Below are 18,063 nucleotides of genomic sequence, written 5' to 3'. Positions count from 1 at the left end.
CTTGCGGTCGAAATCGGCAGTGTACGGTTTGGTTGGATAACTCTGGCCGTCCACTTCGACGCTGATTTGTGTAATATTGAAGTGCTGAAAATTGAAAGGATTTTTCTTTTGCGATCCGTGAAAGTCTTCGCTGTCCACAAAGCCAATGAAGACCACCTTAGGGATTTGTCCAATCTGCAAATTGCTGACCACGGTGCTTTGGGTTCGTTGGGGAATGTCCGACACACGCATCACCACTCGTTCGATATGGTACTTGACTGTTTTTTTCAGGAGTTCTCCGGCCACGGCGGTCAGAAAGTCCGGAGACGGAATGTATCGGCGAACCGACAGACGCGCGTTATGTATAAACGGTTTAAATGTCTTGGTGGTATCCGTGTCCCATACACGTAAGGCAAACTCCGGTCGACTAACTACTAGGCGAATGTTGACGGGTACACCGGTGCACAGCGGCTTGCTTTGGTCAAATAGGTCCGAGAATAGTTTGCCAGATAGCTGTACGTACTGTCCAGTATTAAATATCGCCGTTCGATTTTTTTCACCATTGTTTGCAATTTCACTGTTGAAGGAACCCGGAGAGTCGTAATAGAAACCGGCGGATGTCAGTTGGCTTTGTTGGGCATCAAGGGAGTGTGACAGCAAAGATTCCAGGTAAGCGCGGTACGGATAAAACGTGGCAGCATCCGAGATCAACCGGTTGGCCACCGTCACATGGCATGAAGAGAACAATGAGTGCAGAATGTTGTTGACCGGTGCCACACCATCAGCCGTTGTAATCAGTTCCCATTCACCTGTGGATTTACGGACTTTAATGCCCACTTCTAATTCCAGGATCATATCTGCCAAACTAAGTAGTCCGGACGTGCTGGGCGGAATGAAAAAGTTGATATCGCCGGCGGATCCGTTGTCTGTCAAGACGGTAGTGGGGTTAAGTTTTTCGTGTTCCGTGCGCCATCGATCCGTTAAAGTGGCCGGTAATGCAAAGAGCTGGTTCTCCAATTGCATGGCCGGTTCAGAATTTTCCATCATCAGCATGGCCATTTTAGAAGAAATCGGGGATGTTGGTGGGGGAATACGTTTCACTCGAACAACTTTGCGTTGAACTCGTCGCTTTTTTCGAACACCGTCTCCTTCCTGGGAAGCAAAACGCTTTTCTATGGCTGTTCCGGCACGTGCGGCTACCTCTTTAATAGCCCCGGTAGCAGCTTCTTGCAGGTGAGGTGTAGCCGCCTCCAGAGCAGCTTTGGCATGGGGTGCGGCTTTCCGTAATATTGGTTGAACAAATCCTGATAGCTTAGCAAACAGATTTTTCAAAATCTGAGGGAAGCCAGACCCATTTTGTAGAGTCCCTCGGTACCGAATCAGTGCGCTACCACCGGTCTGACTCAAAAAGACGTTCTCGTATCGCCGGGGATCCGGCACGTACTCCACCAGAGGCATCTTAGTATAGTCGTTGTGGTCGGAAATGCAGTTTCACAAGGGACTTTCCCGTTTGGAACTTGGCGTCGTCTCCCAGATCGTTGGCAATGGTCAGCTTTATGGTTTCGAAATGTTGTCGTAATACAGGGACGTAGTGGGGAATGTCGAATCTGGCCTCCACAATTTGATTGACTTCTCCTCTAATAGGCACGGAACGTAAAAACTGCGCTGCGGTATCGCCAATCAAGCTGTAGTCGGCCACATCACTGTAGACAAACAGGCTTTGATTTCCCAGTAGGGTATTGACCGGTCGCTCCGAAATGAAGCTGGTCAGCTTTGGATTCGGGGGCTTGGCCAGAAATGACAGGTATTGGATACTGACGTTTTTCGTTTCAAAGGGAAACGGACCGGTCATTCGATTGCTGTTACTTTCCATTGGTACATCCGGTTTTAGTACATTATGTTCAAATCCCAGCATTTTCTGTAGGACTATCGACGAGGGAGGAAAGACAATAGAAACCCGATCGTTACCAATATACAGTCGGACCCGATGATTGGTGGCGGTCAACAATTGAACGGTGAAGGCTCTGTCGGCAGTCAAGGCGCTCTTATCAACGTGCACCGTTTCGTCCACCATGTACGATCCAACTTTGGGTACCAATGAATTGATGGTTTTTAATAGCAAATCGGCATCCTTGTAATTTCCAGGAGGGATGGTAATCTCGTCGGTATGCACAACTTGGTCCGCAGATTCCAAAAAGTTTGCTTCATCTTTTTTCAGTCTGAATTCTTTAACGATGTGCACTTCAATCTTCTGCTCGACGGGAAGAGTGTAAAAGGAATTGAGGTACTGTAGTTCGACAAGGGCCATTTCCCATTTTCCCTCCAGGGTAATGGGATGTTTTAATTTGGTCGTCCAATTGGAAGGGGTGTTGCTGGGGTCCGTAGCGACATCGCTCGGGAGCGTCACGTAGAATGGTGCTCCTTCGTACTTGATGATGCCTTTATCCAGGAATCGTGCTCAGGTCCGTAACCTAACCAGCGAACTAGTACTCTATCACCACGGCGTCTAATAATACGGTCGATAGTATATTCTTTCTGTTCCGGACGCGATACTTTGGAGAGCTCGTGTTCATAAAAGGTCCCTTGGATAGGTTGGTCTTGATAGTCCTTTAGTCGGTATACCGGTACGGTATGTGAAATGACTTTAATGATGTAGAACACTTCCTCCTTAAATCGATACGTATAGCCTTTTTCCACCATGGTTTTGTGCACGGCTATCCGGACTGCATCGCCGACCTTGAATCGAGGTTGCCGGGTTTCCTTGGTTGGATACAATTTGTTGAATACCGCCAAGGAATTGTTCTGGGTGACGTCTATTGGTCGCAATCCATTATCCATGTGCTCGATGTTTGGAGTGGTTATATGAGTACACCAAATCTTGCAGTTTGTCAATGTACCGGGTCGAAACCCGCGCACGAAACAAACGAAACATTCGTGTTTTGATGGTACGGATAACGCGTTCGGCCATGGCACATTTGATGTCTTCGTTTTCCGATGTGAAAAAGTGAATCTTTCTCTCTTTTAAAAAGGTCTTGACCGTTGCGTTGACGGCTTCGGTGCCTTTATCGTACTGCAGCTTTTCCGGCTCACCGAGTTCTTCAAAAGCCTTGGACAAGGCATTCTTGGTTTCGTCGGCCGTTTTGGACTTCATTGGTTGGATGCTCAGCTTTTTAGAGAAGCAATCAATTACAAACAGCAGGTGTTTGTACCCATCATTTTCTTTGGAATATTTCGATAAATCAGCCAGATCCGCTTGGTACTGCTGACGAAGGTTGGTCACTACGATCCGGTTGCGTGCAAAGCGGCGTCGATTTTCCTTGGTCACAGTGTACGCATCGATCTCTTGCAGAATCTCCTGTGCTTTCCGTCTGTTGGCACTGGTCTTTAGACTTCTTCGGAACCTTTCCACACCTCCAAGACCGCCGGGATCGCGCGGGTTGAGGTATCGTTTCATTAGTTTCTCCATTCCCTTTGTTGCAGCAGGTGGAGACACAGTTGATCTTAAATATACGGCATAACCGTAATACACTGGGGATAAGACCAGCCATTACATCAGAGTGATCCACTGAATTCTGGTTTGGCCCGCCCCTTTTTGGATGGTACGCGAGCGCAGTTTTCTAACACTGCCTTCGATCTGGTCCGCCTTTCTTTTTTTTCCACGTAGGGGAGTGGTGACGGGGAACAAAGGTCTACGAGGTCGCTTACGTGAAGACCCTTGGTTGTCGATGCTTTCAGTCGGTCGTTTTCGACCCTTCTTCGGTGCGGTCGGAGGAAACAACGCTATGCGCACTGCTTTTGCTGGTCGCGATTCAGTACTATCGTCCTGATGGCGTTTGGAGCCTTTCTTTGGTAGCGACGCCGGAAACAAAGCAATGCGTGCGGCCTTTGGTTTGTTGCTGTCTTCAGTATCGCTTTCGTGGTCGCGCTTCTGTCCTTTAGTGGGTAAATCGGATGGGAATAAAGGTTGTCGAGGCTGCTTCGTAGGTGCAGCTTCCTCAAATTCTTCTGGTATCTTTCGTTTTTTGAGAAGTTGGCTGTTCTGACTCTTGTGTTTCAACAATCATAGCTTGCGGTGGCAGTCGGGAATACGGACGGAATTCCGAGGGCCGTGGATTCCTTTCCGCAGTTATTGGAAGCGGTTGAGTGACTACATCCGTGGGTAATTCTAACGGATTTTCATCAGGAATGGCTTTCTGTTTCAAAGCAAGGAACCGTTCTAGGATACTACTCAGCTGGTTGGCTTTTTTCATACTCGCTTATATCAGTACGTTGGAGCGTTTGAATTACGAGAGCGTCCAGCGATAAAACACTTTGTGCTTCCGGGGGTTCTCTGTTGATCTGGAGCTGTTCATGGAGCCGGCTTTCCATTACTCGGCGTGGAACAATAAAGTATTCATCCATCTCCGATAAGAGAAGTTAGAACACCGGCAATGACTGGTAAGATGGCTCCAATAAATCCTCCTTGCTGAATCAGTTTCCGTTTTTCTTTCAAAGGGTAGCGACGTAAGGCAATCAGCTTTAATGCTTTCCGATACCGTTTGCACTTATCTGCTTCGGCGGGAGATAAGTTAACTGTATTTTTCACAATATTGACAGCCACTTCTTCCAGCGCTTTAAGTTGCGATTTGGTTAGGTAGCCCACAAGGACTTTCCGCTGTTTTGGCTTCAAGTGTTGCAGCGTGATGATGAAGGGCGCTAAGGCCTTTACCCTTTCCGACATTTTGGTAAAGTGCTTGTGGAGTTCCGGTTCAGATAAATCCGCATTCGTTCACCCGGTAAAACATGGGATCGTATCCTTAAATAATCGGGGCACGTTGGGCGCAAGTCCAAAACCAAGGGTTGATAAGGTTCCGATGTAACTTTGTTATAAGCGTCGACCAAGTGTTTTAGTCCAGTTTGACGTGCCAGCAATGCGATTTGATTGACATCCCGGAGGTTCTTAAATAGTATCAAGTATTGCGAATTGAGTGTGATGTCACGCATCGATTTTCCTTGTTTGTACAGATTTTGCAGCAGCATGATGACGGAAACGTTCTTGTGATGTATTCCACGGGTAAACAGGTCAGAACAACGAGCATCCTTGCACAGATCAGTAGCCAAATCGTCAATAATAACCAAGGTATGAGTCTTACTGTCAACTGACTGCAAATGTGAGAAGAGGTCGTCCAGACCCTGCAGAAATTCAACTGGAGTAACCTTCTTTCGTAAGGTTTCGAAACCCTCCTGCCATTGACCGTAACAGTATAATATCCTCGTTGGTTGTTGATCCAGAACAAAGTTTCTGTTTCTTAGGAGCATAAATACAAAGTTTGTTTTGCCCGACATTGTGGGCCCACAAATGCACATTCCAAACGGAGCGCAAAAGCGCGGATAATCGTTTATCACGCTGAACATTTTTAGCAAACACATAATGTTTGTGCACCAAATATGTTCCGCTTAAATAGGCTTTGTTACGAACGGGTATTTTTAAATAACAGTTATTGTTTCAGTGATCAATAATGCAAAATAATTCATAAAGCGTTTGAAAGATTTAACTACTCGTGGAAAATAAACAACGCTAGTCTATTTAAGGGATGTTTATGTGTTTCGATAATAATAGACAGTTTACAATGGCTAACCTCCAGCACATGTTGTGCTATGCACGTACCCTAGAGCAAAAATGCGAGAAGGTGTTGTTAATTATTCTGTACGTTGTGTTTTTCGTAGTTTTTGCTGCGTTTGTTGTCATCGAAAGCGTGGGAAAAATTATGCAGACCGACTACTGGAACAACACCCTACGAAACCGAACAGTCGAACAATATGACCTTTCAAATGTTAGGTAAGAACTTTACAGCATTTCTTTGAACGATTGCGATGCATACGTGGTTCTGACTAATTGAAAATTTTACCAGAAACTTATGTTATCATTTTTATTACAGCAAAAATGCAACGGTCGGATTTCATGGAGCTGTGTAAGATTGGGCGTGTCTTTAAGCCATCAACTCCGGTCATACCTTTTGAATCGACCCATATACGGAAACAAAAAGCTGCAACAATCTTCCGGAACGAAACTGTTCTTTCTTGACGATGGCGCCACAGAAAATAGTGCGACTTTTTATTGATTCAACAGCAATTTCAGAATGAAATAAAACTTCCATTATGCGTATTGCCCGTTCAGATCAAATACGTAACAAAAAAAACCACACTTATTTATCTAAAGATTACTTAAAAATGTACTGTTGCTACGGTGTTGTACGTACGTGATTGACCGTTGCACTCACATGGATCACCGATTCCGATAATCCCATACTTGCAAGGGCCATCAAAACCAGGAAGGATTATAACAGTGACCCGTTTCTTACATGGGATCACTGAACTCGGTGATCCGTGTCGTACATGGGATCACTGAACTCGGTGATCCGCGTTGTACAAGGGATCACTGAACTCGGTGATCCATGTCGTACAAGGGATCACTGAAATCGGTGATCCATGTCGCACAAGTGAAAAAATAGGGAAACCAAGATTGAACAGTGGTCGTGGTCGTTCGGCACATGTGTCACCGCAATAGCATACTTACCCAACCACAGATCAAGCTTCCTGTTTTTCCTTTTTTGTTTTTGTCACTCAAAAAGTAAAGGTAATGCACTAATCAGTATGTCCTTTTCACAATGCCATCTAACGAAACGATATTTAGTCTGCAATTTCATGACATATTTTCACAAAATCACATATTAAAAACATACCATTCGTTAAAATTCACCCCGGTCAAAAAACACACCGTTAATTATCTCCTAGGGCAGAAACACACAGACCGTTAATTATCCCCTAGGGTCTAAAATTTGGACCCCCCGGATAAAAAAAACTGGTTCAGAACCATCGGGATACTACTATGAGTGCTTCAGTTGTAGGAACTGGTGGAGACCGTTGTTCCAGTTGGTGCTGGACTGCACCACGCCTGTGGTTGCATAGTCCACCGGTTTAATCTGCCCCTCATCGACAATGTAGTGGACGTTCTCCTGGTACTTGATCGCGGTCAGTGCGCTCTCCACCCACAACGGAATCTGGTTTCGTGCAAAGTCTGCGATATTGGCAGGAAACTGCAGACAGAGTGACTTTGATTCCAATACGGACTGAATGTGCTGTGTCATATGGCTTTTCAGAAACGTTTCCAGCTCGTTGATCTCGAAGATTTGCGCGGTTACTAAAGCGGCGCTCGATGCTTCAAAAATAAACCTGACTAGATCGTGAATTATCAGCAGTTCGCCGTTTGAATTCGCAAACTGGTAAGTGAATGTGCCGCTGATTTCATCGACTGTGATTCGGCCCTCAACATAGAACTGATGTTCCCCAACGGAGAACAGGTGAGACTGTACATGCGTCAAACGATCCCAAATGAGGCAGTACAACACATGTAGCGTGTCCATTCCCGGCAGCGTCGTTGAGAGGCGAGCTAATTTCGCGCTGTCGTCTATTAGAGCGGAATCCACTTCATCCACGATAGCGAAGTCCGTGGTGCGGCCGCCCAACGTACCCAGTCCACTGTATTTATCCCGCAGATAATCAAACTGGAACTGCGCACATTCGCCGTACACAATCCGCTGATCGTAGCACGGCTTCTTCTTGGCAACGTACACGCCTTTGTCGCCGTTGTGCCCGCACGTCAGTCCAAACAGTTGGTAAAACTGTGTCCATTCCTGTGCGTCGCGTTCCGCCAGCACCGGACTGCTGGTGTAAATGTCCACGGTGTGACCTTCGAGTGCTTTTACCGCGGCTAATACCGCAACGATCGCGGATTTACCGGATCCGGTGGCGACTTGCTGCAGTTGACCTTTCGTGGTGTCCTTCTTCAGTTTATCCAGAGCGACCAGACAACTTAAAATTTGTACTTTTGTGAGAACGAAATTTTTAAAATTTTCCATGGCGAGGCGGGCGATCGCCAAGGCCTCCGTTACGAATTCCGCTGGTCGATATTCGTGCCTCCGGGCAACGGCTCGCTGCGCCCAATGCGTAATGTCCGTAGCGGTCCATGTGCTGACCAACATGTCGGATTTGTAAACACGACTGCGCAGATCAGCATCGAAGATGCGGAAAATGTGTAACTGCAAAATGTCCCATTCGTAACCGGCTTTCATGAAGCGTTCGCGTAGACAGATCCATTTGTATGACACTCGCGTGTTGTTGCGGCGGAATTCGCCGACGATGTGCGCTACCTGTTTAACACCGTGTTTACCTTCGAAAACCTTTTCGCGAGTAAAAGTGTTAACAACTGCTACGATCTCCGATTCGGTGCGGGCAATGGAGACTGCCTGCCGAAGGGCGGTGAACGACGCACCGGATAAATTATACTGGTGCGCTTGGCCAATTGCGTGCTCGAATGATTTCAGGTTGGGATTAGTAGCCGAACAAAAAGCGAGAAGTTGTTGCAAATCGCAAAGCGACACTGCACCTTGGCATAATTCCCCGATCACGCGTTCAAGTCTTTTTCGGTGAATGGTATTATCCGGAATATTCTGCATGAGGAGCTCGGTTCCCAGCTGAACAGCAATTTCTTGAAGTCGTTTTGTGCCTGGATTGTTCTGCCTGAAGAAATACTTTTTTTCTATCAAATTCTGAATGTTTGCTCCTTTAAAGTAATCAAAAAAGGCTGTGAACTCTTGCATGGAGTTAATTTTACCGCAATCCGTACAGATTACTGCGGCCACGTCAATTCCGAATGCGGACATAAGTTGTTGTGTCAATAAGCCAAGAATCTGTGTAGACTGAGTGAATGTGATCTTTGCCGCAAGCAACTTTAAGATGAATTGTTCGGCAGTCTGCCTTTCGAAGTCGCCCTTGGAAGTTTGCTGACATTCTTTCAGTTCTGGTGCGTCTAGTATTGTCAAACCAAACAGTATTCTCTGCAGTGATAATTTCTCGACACTGCTGCACACTAAGGTCAGGTAATCGAAAAACTCCTCTCGTTCTTCGTCAACATGAAACTTGTTTGCAATGATCGTCACGTGCTGATGTATGTCAACAGCCAAGTCAAAGGAATCCACAAAGTTCACCAGGAAATCGGAGATAAGCATCTGCTGTCGCCACTGCATTCTATTCAATCGAATCGGTTTGATAATTTCGAAATCCCAGTGTGTTAGGCATAAGAGAAACTTGGCAAAACCTTCGTTGAAATTCGTGTCAAACGCCAGCTGATGTACGACTTCGCCATCACCGCAATTGGCAAAGATTCGCTGAAACGCGTGCGTGCAGATTGAGCCAAAAAAAGTTTTGAAACCTGCGACTACCGGTGAGAATCCGGCAGTGATCTCAGTGTCTCCAACCAGTGCAACCACCGCCATGGAATACACAATGTCGAGCCCAAGTACACATTGCCTACGCACAAGACACGATGGATGCTGGAGCAGCATTACCAGATAGCCCAAGACTCTTGGTTGGAGCAGCGTTTCTGGGGCGTTGCAACTCGCCGACTTCATCAACGCAACAAGACACTGCACGATAAGTCGTACCTTGACTATCGAGGTTGTTTCGCTGATTAAGGAATCAGCAAAAACTTGAACGAATTCGTCCGGACTCATTATTACTGGTTGTTCATGTAACGATAATACGGTTTTCAGCGCTTCCAGTAGTGTATCGCTGATGGACTCTCCATGAGTCCTGATTTTATCACAAAATATTTCCATGATTCTCGTTCGCAGTTCACAGTTCTTGTCAAGAGCATCGAAAATCTGAGACGTTGAGACTTTGCCAGCTAGATATTCTGCGAGAATCGTAAACCGGGAAAAATCCTTTTCCAGAAGTGCCGTTAACGTTCGCTCATCCAAATCAATTTGGCTGATTTCATGCAGCATTGTAGTCAGAACGTCTGCCGCAATTTCTGCGTTTAAGAGTTTGTACAGTTTACTGGATTTCCGGTGGCTATCGAATTCATTCGCAAACACTGAGGAAGCGCCTATACTTTGCCGATCGGTAGAAATGTACGCTTTCAGATTTTCCGTTGGCTTGATACCATGGTTCAGGCCCGCAACTATCACGCTCTCACACGTGTCAGAAACTTTCTGATTATTGGTGCTGAGCTTGGCGAACCCAACGGCTTCCAAAGTCTTTTCCGGCAATCTAGAAAGCCGCGGATAGCTCTTCACAATTGCGAGCGCTGCATTCAGAACTTTCGGGTCGGTATCGTTTTCAAAAATTTTTTGCATTCGAGCTTGACAGTCTTGCGATTCGAAGAATTCAAAATCATCCAGCCTGCACAACATGGGGAGATCTGTCAGCATTTCCACGTTAGTCTTGTTTTCCAGATGCGACAGGTTCAGGCTGGCCTTCACAGACGCCGGTAATATTTTGTGCATTGATGTTAAATACTCGGAGACCGTTTCTTTAAGGGAACCGGTGGACGAAGCAGATCGTTGAAGTTTTATCAACAGCTTGAAATCTTTTTCGTCATGAAGCGCTGCTTTCACCGGACTATTGTAACGGCTCAGAGATATGAAACCATTCAGCGCGGTTTCAATCATCTGGGCGTTATCAGAGCTCATCGCTTCCACGAAGACCGCTTTCAATCGTTCTGGATCGATCTTCCATGCAGCGGATGCAGAGTTAGCTTGGCTCGCAAGAGCGGAAAGTATATCAAGTTTTTGGCGATGATTGCCGCCGCTTTCCTTTTTCCAACCTTCACAGAGTTTAGCAGTAACGTCATGCGTGTCGGGAACTTCGAAGTTATTGTTCATTAGTTTAGTAATAATGCTAAACTTAGCACAATTCTCGAAGTTTCGAAACAGATTTGGGAAGCTACCAGAACAGAAATCCTTTACGATTTTCTGGGTGAAAGCTTCTGGTATCGATTGGTTGTTCTGGACGATTGCGCTGGCCAAACGGAGCTGAATAACCGGCATCTGAAGCTTCGCCGTTTTATTGTCAAATACCCGGTCAATTATTTCGTGAGGGAGAATTTGCCCGTTTTCGCACACTAACAGTAAACACTCCAAGATGATTTCCACATTGACGCTCTTTATAATGCACAGTTCGAAGAATCTCTTGTTCAACATGGACATTGTAAATCCTGCCTGGAAATACCGTTTTAAAATCTCAAATAAGCCGTTCTTTGTTCGTTGATCTAATAACTCCGAAAATCCGAAACTCGCCGAAGAACTGTGCGCTGCCAATATGCGCGCCGTTGCAAATTCCAAGTCAAAACGACAAAAAGCATGCTCAGAAACATCTTGCACACAGACGGCTGAGAAGGTCAACCAGAAGCCCAGTCGTTCACAGCGTTGTTCCGTATCGAAGCGCTGCTGTAAAATCGCCAATACTGCAGGATTTATACACTGGTAAAATTTCTGCGAAATCACAAATAAGATATTGGCACAGATTTCGAAATGCTGATTGTCATTTAGAATCATGTTCTCCACTGCATTCAAACAGTACACTGGAAGTGCACGTTGTACCACTGGCGACTGAACCTGCGCGTACAAGATCCTGACCACAATTTCTTGGTGTGCTTTAGCGTGTGGCGCTTCTTCTGCCATTAAGATAGTCGACAATTGCTGGTGCACCGTTTCCGTAAACTGAACATTCGACGCAGAATTCAACACGACCTTTAAGACGGAGGCATTGATCTCCATGGTAAAATCGCGTCCGCTCAGCAAGACCGGCTCAAAACTGAACATGAGGGCCAAATCCGTCAGTGCGCCTGCAGTCAGGGTCTGTTTCCTCTCGCTAAACGTCACGCGCTCGAGAAGCAGACAGTATGCGGCTGTGCAGTTAATGCGGACATCAGTAACCGCGCTGGTAGTTAGGGCAAGCAATGGCCACAGATGCTTATCGGTCAGGAAGGAGTAGCGGTTAATTGCTGCATGGAAAACGCATTCAGCACAGCGTATCTGCGTGTTCTTGTCCGGACTGGAATGGATTGCGGCCAGTATTTCATCGAGGGGGACGCTGGAGTTTAAAGAGTTCTTTGGGAGAAAAATCAGCTGCAGCAGCATTTCAGAAATAACTGCCGTTACGTATTGGAGACCCACGGCCTTTGTATTGTGGTCAGCATTAAGCCGAATGACACCGTCTTCGTCGATAGCGTCGTTGAATTTGAGACGGGATGCCAGCCGCTCCACTCCGGGTATGAGGCTCACCTTCTTTGCAATGACCAAGTTACCCACGACAACGATGATATTTGCAGCCAGCTGCCGGTCAGTCTCCAAGTACAGCGCATGCTGCACCAGCATTCGAATTGTCTCCTTTGAATTTCTGTCTGAGACGTTGAATTTCGGGTGGCTAAGTGTTTTAAGGGTAATCCCAATGATACTCTGTACATAAAGTTTTTGAATCGCTTCGGAATCCTTCCTATTCCAGCTAGCCAAAAACAAAACGAAACGTAAAGTAAGGTACCAAATCCACGTGATGCGCAACCAATTAATGCCACTTGATATACTCGTACGAAAATAAACCGAAATAAATTTTTGCTACTCGACAGAAAAGCGCTTTATAAATAAGCACAGGAGGGATCTTACGGTTAGAGTGATTTATACATTGACGTGGCGGAGATGCTAAAGAGAATCGTGCTACTGGACACTTCGATGCTTTTCGCATTTGGAACACATTTTCTTAAATTAATGGCGTTGTGAATTTCTATCACATTGAAATATTTTTTACTCAGCTAAGCAATTTAAATATTAATAATATTCATAGCTGCCCAGTGCCCACTTCTGCAGCAGCGGTTATCAGTGCTTCCTAGTGCGAAGTTACAGAGAAAAAGTCGTCCGAACGCAAAAAATTAGAAGCGTGCAGTAGGGTTGCCTTACTGGGAGTACAATGTCGAGGCTTGCTCCACAGTAGTCAGCAGACTTTGAATACTCTCTGATATGGCCCGGGGAAGCTTCTCATGGGCGTGTGCCATCAAGTCGTTCAGGACGGCGGCCACTGAAGCAGCGGTTTTCAAGCCGTAGTGACCTTTATTCTGGCCGGTCAAGATATCAACCAATGTACTGGAAAAAGACAAACTTTTCTCTAAATTTAGCGCGCGACCGGGATGGACAACTTGCTCCCAGATATATTCAATGCTATGCTGGGTCACTTCATCCTGTTCTCCCGTTGCAAGCTTCACGATATCCAGGGCAACAGCAAAACTCTCCTGCATATTGTTGTCGTCCTTTTTCAGAATGACCCACAACATTTTCTTCATATCCCGCGTACACTCGCTGCTCTTCGTTTGGAAATTTAATAAGATTTTCAAGACTTTTTCCGGTAGTTTTCCATTACTTCGCTCGGCACACAGATGGTACATTTTCAAGAACTTTAGCCGGCAGTCATCGTAACCTCTGTCCAGTGACGCTTCGAAAGTTGATTTTGCCAGCTCCAGTTGCGTGGCATCGTCCACGACCTGATTCTTGGCGATGAGGGAAAAGGCCAGCGCAATATTGGCAAAGGTTGTCATTCGGCCTTCCCAGAAATTCCCCACGTAACCGTAACAGAATTTATCCTTTAGATACACGATATCGTCCTGGCAGACGGCCATGTTTGCTTGAGCTCGGGCCAACAGATTATCAATTTCTTGCGCAGTGCTGCGGAAGTAAGAACGGACGCTGCTGCCCTTACTAATCAGCGCCGGGTTGATTTCCATTTTCTGCGCGGTTCCACGATTGCTGGCGCGACTGCTGTTCAGGGCTTTAGCCAAATCAATCCGCTGCAATTCCGTTTTCTCTGACATATTTTCTTTGTATACCGTGGTGACTGTTTGTTGCGTCTTTACGGCGTCAGCTTTCACTGCACTTTTCCCCGAGTTCACGCATTGTCTAAGCATCTCCTGTCCGCTGGCCAGTAGTCGTTCGCTTGACCAGCTGCTGTTTTCACTGACAATGTCGATGGGTGCAGCTGCAGACGGCTTCTTGCCACCCACCGACACCGATATTCCATGTGCCTGCAGCGTTTCTTGGAACTGGAGTTTTGTATCAGCATTTACAGCAGAAGCGTATTTAAATGCTAGTTTAACCAAGCCATCACGATCTGCTTCGTTACCAGAGCTGCATGCACTGATCTTCAGGATGATGCATTGCATCAGCTGCGAAACAAGTTCTCGGGTGTGCAAAGGTAGGTCACGAAAGGCATCCGTGGCGTCCGCATCCAGCACGGTAGAACAAGCAGTCACAAGTTCCTTCGCGTTGATAACTGCCGGATCTTGTTGCAGGCAGTATTTCAGACACTGTGCGATTTGCTGGTTCAAGTAAACGTCACTCGAAACTTCCGGGTTCTTATCGGTAATCGAGCACAACTTGGACAGCAGGTATTTAACTACTGGTTGCGGAAGACCATGTCGTCGGGACAAGTACTTGAGACAGGAAACTACAGAAACACTCGCTTTGCCTACCGGAAAATGCACCATCAGATTTGCAGCCTTTCCCAGTTTTTTCCATCCTTCTTGGATTTTTGCGTGCACAACCGCTGAATCGGGGTCGTGAACACATTCCATGAAGAGAGCTTTCATTGTTGCCGCGCAGACGGAATGAGTGGACGGTTGGTTCGCTACAGAAAAGATTTAAGCGCTGGTCACTGTAGTCAAAGGTTACTTCGGGATTCCTCAATAACCGTTCTCATTATAAACATTCTTTAAATTCATTATAAACAGCAGCAGGGACCGGTTGTTGAAACTGAATAGTAAAAGTTAGCGGTCGTTAAAAAATTCCAAAGACAGCATTTAGATGACCTGTTAAGAGAAGCCTCGGTTCTGCTGGTTATCTATAGCCGGTAATGACATGTACTGCGGCCCCTGTTGGATGAAAAATGAACATGCTTCTAGTTTTGTAACCGATTGCACGTAAATATGCGAAAGGGACTCTCTGTAAATGTGTCAGAACACATAAGACCAGGGCAAAATTGTCCGCAGTGGCCAGTACTATGCGCATTGATGCTTAAAATGCTATGCGTATGCATATGGGATATATTTTGCCGTTTTGCGGGGCGCATAGAATAATTATTCTGTCCCTTACGGAAATGACGTCAAGGGAGCTGTAAAGAAGGGTCTGAGTTTTTTCCATAACAGAGGCACGTTATGAAAGTGTGAAGAACGGAAATGTTCATGTTAGAACCGTCACTGCTCACTACAAGCAACTACTGACTGCTACTCACTAATATTATTATTAATAATTATTATTATCGAGCAGCAGTAGCCAAACTCAACATGGGGGACTTTTAAGGCTATTGAAAAATACTTTTGGTATTTTGAAATTTTTATAATTTTTCGGTTTGATTTTATGAGATAAAAGTTACTTCGTACCGCCCAGATTAATGAATGCTATTAAGTACATATTCGAAATGACTAAAGCCTATTACTGTACCCGCGCGAGTTTAAGGGACAGAAAATTGCCCCAGACCGCCCGCACTGGGTGTCGGCTTCTTTGACATCAAAGAAACCGACATCTAGTGCGGGCGGTCCAGGGGAATTTACTGTCCCTTAAACTCGCGCGGGTACAGTAGAAAAAATAGATAATACTGTAATTTGAGTGCACACTGTCGTACATTTTTCTGTGTAAGTTTTAGTTGCAGTACTCGTATATGAAGTTATGAACACATTTCTTTTGTTTAGATTTTCGCGAAACGTGGCACATGTAACATACATACGTGTGCGCTGAAGACACCAAAATATCGTACATGTGGATAGCACCAGCCAGTATGTATATGAACACTTGAACAGTGCCGCCGGTTGTTATCTGCACAGAACACTCAAATGACGACCTTTGTGTCCTCTGAGACCTCTGTGTCTTGTACACACAGTGTACGATTTTGCAAAAGTGTTGTTAAGCGAAGTTTCGGTTTCCCTTGTTATCTATGACCACAAGTGAATTGAAGTGATAAGCTTCGACATGCTTTTGGCTTTGTGACTGATTAAACGTACGCGAATGGCCCAACACCGTGCACCCAACGGATTCGACGAAAAAGGCAAAATTTATTAATTTACAGATTATCTGTAGGTGCCTTGGCGCATATAGGTCAATACTAAGTATTCGGTCAGGCGCCAGTGGAATATAGGTTGTGCTTTATGTCAACATTGCTGTCCCCGTCTGTTTAAGCTACCGTGCAAGCAATTAGCAGCACATCTGTAGAAGTGCAGTACGAGTATTATACGTATGTATCTGTTTTGAGCATAATCAGCTAAGTAGCGTTTTACCCCGGCACGTTTTCTCAGATTTATTTTGCCATGGTTTTAATACTTACAGATAATTTGTTAGGCCCCTTTGTGATGTGCAGGCTGCTTGCCCTTATTCCGGCACCAAATTGTTGCCTTATTGACAAGTTGACAACTAATAATTTATTTTGATTATCTGCATGAAACTGTAAACTACCAAAGATCTAAATAATACGATATTAAAAATAGTTATATTATATAGGCATATAGGTATATTATGTTATTTATGTAGCACGGTAAATAGTATGTAAACAGCATGTTCAGTGCCGATCCCAGCACATCAGCATACGTAAGCAACCAACGCTAAAACAAAGGTTTCTACCTTCTGGGGAGATTCGTTAGTTTTCACCTAACATACCGACAGTTGTAAGATTTTCAGCAACTGGCATAATATGAGTGTAATCGCGCAAAATCCGTATTCGTTTTGTTCGTTCCTTACGCTGTAAATCTTTTTGATTGGGTGGATCCATTCTCGATTATCCTGACTGACGCCCAATGGTTACCGGTGGTGTACCGCTTCGATGTTCCACTCGGTTTTTGTTTTTGCCACGCCACTAATGGCACAGGCTAGTACTTACAGCGACACAAAAATTCTGCAAATATTTAAAATTTTAGTAATTACTCGTATTATGCTGCCATCTGCATGATTCCCACTGTTGCAGGCATCAATCAGCAGCAATGGACGAAACCGGCAGCTGTCGATTCTGGTCGGCATGTCTGGCATGAGATGAACAATTCACATATTACAATATTTATGCATGATAACCAAAATGTCATCATTATGTAAGTCCCACAAGCACACATTAATCGATTTTTAAGTTGACCTTACCTGTCATTTTCAGTTTGTGTCGGGCTCGTTCAGATAACGAAGTCAATAAAGAAAAATGTGGCAGAAACTATGTGAAGCATGAACTAGTATACACAAACAAGTAACGCCGCAATTTTTCATCGGTGAGCTATTCAACTAATAAAAGCTGCAAACTGTGATAATATTCATTGATAAACAGATCTAGGTCGTTTAGAATCGAGTTACCCGGACATTGTATTTCTCTGTTGCAAGAAACAGTTAACAGTCGTACGTAGTATGAATACCAGCGAGACATACACTGCAAAAGCTGCGCTTCCGGCTTGTTGTGTGGTAAATAAAATTGTGCGCTATTATCTCGGATAGTTAGTAGGGAAATGCGGTTGGCGATATGAACAACAGTAACTGGACAGTAAACCAAGTAGGACTTGCGTTACCAGCAGAGCTGTTGTAATAAAGTACTCGTACCCACTGTCCCGCTGCTTATATTATTAATCCTCCAGCTTCTGCGCCTTAAGAAGCAGAAGCAGTTTGGTGGTATAACGCGGAAAATACGGTTTCTGTTCTCGGAAAGCAACATGTTGGAGGACGTAGATGCATATGCTTTTTTGTTCTTAAGTTTGTAGCGGGAATAGTGGTTATAATGTTGTACTTAGTGTAATCAGACACCTTCGGTGGATATTGATAACCTTTAGCAGAAGGACATTTAGACCTTCCACCTTCCTGTCGGCTACAAGCACCGAAATCCTCAAAATCTAGCAAGCCATTTTGTTGCTAGGTAAATGTTAACGACCATCAAGAACCAAGAAAAGCGCTTCCGGCACAAATCTTCCGGTGCTGGAATACGTCGCACGGCTCGGTTGGCAGAGCTAACTAACACCATCATCACAAATATTCTGGAACGTTGGTGAGGGTCATTTTACCGGTCGCACATCACCACAGTCACTGCTGTACTGCCGTCAGAGTTTCCTTGGAGCTCCGTAGCTGCTCGTTCTGCAAACACCGGGCAGAAATCCGTTGTTAGCGATGTCGAAACAGCCTCAAATGCAGTCAGCGCATGCAACGAGATAGAACCACATCCTGTATTAATATACTGTGTTCGCACATAAAACAAGGCATACGATGTACC

General features: G+C 45.3%; 2 protein-coding genes across 2 annotated transcripts in view; one reads left to right on the top strand and one right to left on the bottom strand.

Moving 5' to 3' along the window:
• Window positions 1-17,096, bottom strand: part of LOC129592727 (uncharacterized) — a 44,297-nt gene extending 27,201 nt beyond the window's left edge. Inside the window, exons 1-4 of the mRNA XM_055488830.1 lie at window positions 16,959-17,096; window positions 16,488-16,722; window positions 12,753-14,469; window positions 6,854-12,303 (exon numbers count right to left, since the gene is read on the bottom strand). Coding sequence (XP_055344805.1) covers window positions 6,854-12,303; window positions 12,753-14,469; window positions 16,488-16,599 — 7,279 coding nt within the window. The 5' untranslated portion in view covers window positions 16,600-16,722; window positions 16,959-17,096. The remainder of the gene's footprint in view (window positions 1-6,853; window positions 12,304-12,752; window positions 14,470-16,487; window positions 16,723-16,958) is intronic.
• Window positions 4,318-6,258, top strand: LOC129592762 (uncharacterized). Its single transcript, XM_055488880.1, has 4 exons — window positions 4,318-4,754; window positions 4,984-5,098; window positions 5,686-5,797; window positions 5,898-6,258. The coding sequence occupies exons 1-4, from the start codon at window positions 4,662-4,664 to the stop codon at window positions 5,932-5,934; spliced, it is 357 nt and encodes a 118-aa protein (XP_055344855.1). The 5' UTR covers window positions 4,318-4,661; the 3' UTR covers window positions 5,935-6,258.
• Window positions 17,097-18,063: the final 967 nt, after the last annotated feature.

The sequence above is a fragment of the Paramacrobiotus metropolitanus genome, unplaced genomic scaffold, assembly GCF_019649055.1.
Source record: "Paramacrobiotus metropolitanus isolate TYO unplaced genomic scaffold, Prichtersi_v1.0 Parri_scaffold0000055, whole genome shotgun sequence".
NCBI classification, from domain to species: domain Eukaryota; kingdom Metazoa; phylum Tardigrada; class Eutardigrada; order Parachela; family Macrobiotidae; genus Paramacrobiotus; species Paramacrobiotus metropolitanus.
The sequence above is the reverse complement of the archived record's forward strand: the minus strand, read 5'-3'. Positions and strand labels throughout refer to the sequence as shown.